The sequence below is a fragment of the Mus caroli genome, chromosome 4 (assembly GCF_900094665.2).
Source record: "Mus caroli chromosome 4, CAROLI_EIJ_v1.1, whole genome shotgun sequence".
Classification (NCBI taxonomy): domain Eukaryota; kingdom Metazoa; phylum Chordata; class Mammalia; order Rodentia; family Muridae; genus Mus; species Mus caroli.
In genome coordinates, this window is record NC_034573.1 from 116,895,338 (window position 1) to 116,897,565 (window position 2,228).

The 2,228-nt window shown below is 38.4% G+C and overlaps 1 protein-coding gene across 4 annotated transcripts in view; it reads left to right on the forward strand.

The window, feature by feature from the left end:
• Zmym6 (zinc finger MYM-type containing 6) overlaps nt 1–2,228 on the forward strand; it is a 45,967-nt gene that overhangs the window by 41,085 nt on the left and 2,654 nt on the right. For all 4 annotated transcript variants that reach the window (XM_029476489.1, XM_021161345.2, XM_029476488.1 and 1 more), the window contains one exon: nt 1,126–1,270. In XM_029476489.1, coding sequence (XP_029332349.1) covers nt 1,126–1,270 — 145 coding nt within the window. The remainder of the gene's footprint in view (nt 1–1,125; nt 1,271–2,228) is intronic.

The window sequence follows — 2,228 nt, forward strand, 5'->3', positions numbered from 1 at the left end:
GTCTCTAGCTGCATATGTAGCAGAAGATGGCCTAGTAGGCCATCACTGGGAAGAGAGGCCCCTTGGTATTGCAAACTTTATATGCCCCAGTACAGGGGATACCAGGGCCAGGAAGTGGGAGTGGGTGGGTAGGGGAGCAGAGCAGGGGGAGGGTATAGGGAACTTTCGGGATAGCATTTGAAATGTAAATAAAGAAAATATCTAATAAAAAAAAAAAAGAATAGTTCCTTTTGGGGGCTGCTGAGATGGCTCAGTGGTTAAGAGCACTGACTGCTCTTCCAGAGGTCCTGAGTTCAATTCCCAGCAACCACATGGTGGCTCAAAACCAACTGTAATGAGATCTGAAGACAGCTACAGTGTACTTACATATAGTAAATAAATAAAATCTTAAAAAAAGAGAATAATTCCTTTCTGTTCTAGTCATTTGAAATTCTCCATGCTTTTTTTTCTTCTGTTTTGTGTTTTCCAGTTGAGATCCTTAATAATGTTTATATATAATTTTTTTTATGGAGTCTGAGGTTGTAAGCAGTATTTTAAAAAAATAATTACTCTTTTTTTTTTGGTTTTTCTTTATTTGGCTCATATTTTATGTAGGATAATCTACGTGTGTATTTGTGTGTATATGTGAGAGTGTGTATGTGAGAATGTATGTATATGTATTTATGTATGTGAGTGTATATGTTTCTGTGTATGTGTTACTAGGGTTTGAACCTAGGGCTTTGCCCATGCTAGCTAGCCATGTCCATCTTCCAGGATTTTTGTTTGTTTGTTTGTTTGTTTTTCAAGACAAGGTTTCTCTGTGTAACAGCCCTGGTTATCCTGGAACTCGATTTATATATCAAGCTGGCCTTGAATTCAGAGATCTGCCTGCCTCTGCACCCCTTGTCCCCACCCCAGTGCTAGGGTTAAAGGCATGCACCACCATGCCCAGCTCTTCCAGAATATAAATGAAATCAATGCTGATTAGGGGAATTAGGAGTTAGTAGTGTTGGTAATGTCTCCCCCAGAATGCTTTCTGTTTGTAACTACTCTTCTAGAGGGATAACATTGCTTTTCATATGATAACAATATAGTCATTGGTAATGTACTAAAAGCACTCTGGTTCACTGATTTGTTCCTAACTAGGGAAGTGCACAGGCACCTGCTGAGAGACCTCAGCCTCTGAAGCCCCCCAAGCTTCTGAAGAACAAAGGCATATTGTGCAAGCCAGTCACCCAGACCAAGGCCACCTCTTGCAGACCGCATACCCACCATGCTGCTTGCCAGACAGGTAAGGAAGTGTCCTGGCACCTTGTATAAGCTTTGTTTTATTATGAAAAGGTAAAGGCAGTAATTCTCAGTGTAAAGTATTAATTCCTGGATTATATACTTCAAATCCATATGCATACAAAGTATTAGATGTAGAGGTAAACATTTTATATGTGTGTGCACATTACTTTTTCATATGTATAAGCCATTATAATTACTGATATACATATTTGCTTAAAAGCATTACCAGTTGAGTCTTAGTTGATCCAATCTTTTTTTCTTCTTTTCTTCCTTCCTTTCTTTTAAACTCTGCATTTAATTATTTAATTATAGGTTATTGAAATAATAGATAATAGGTCTGGGGTGTTGGTGATAGAAAGTTGAACTCCTACATGGAAAAGCTATAAAGTGTTGCCCCAATCAATGGTAATGCCTTAATCTCATATTCCTTGCATATTTCAGTTATTTTAATAGCCAGCTCTGCCCAAGGTGTGTGTGTGTGTTTGTGTGTGTGTATGTTGCCAATGTGTCAATTTAGAGCTTTGCATTTTGCCACAGAGCTACAGTCCCAGTTTCTTTTGTTGTTAATCGTAACTTTATTCCATAGACTAACATATAAGTAAAATCTTAGTCTGTGCCTGGGTGTTATGGTGAGCTACTATAGTCCCAGCTATTTGGGAGAATGAGGCAGAAAAGTCTTGAGTTTAAAGCCATTTGGGGCTGAATAGCAAGAGCCTGTCTCTAAATAAACAAACAGATAAAGCTTACTCTGGTAAAAGTAATATTGACATTTTAATAGAGTTCCTTTCCTTTGGTAGGAGTCAGAATTCTTTTACTTGTTGTTGTTGTTGTTTTTGTTTTTTGTTTTTTTGTTTTTTTGGGTTTTTTTTCAAGACAGGGTTTCTCTGTGTAGCCCTGGCTGTCCTGGAACTCACTCTGTAGACCAGGCTGGCCTTGAACTCAGAAATCCACCTGCCTCT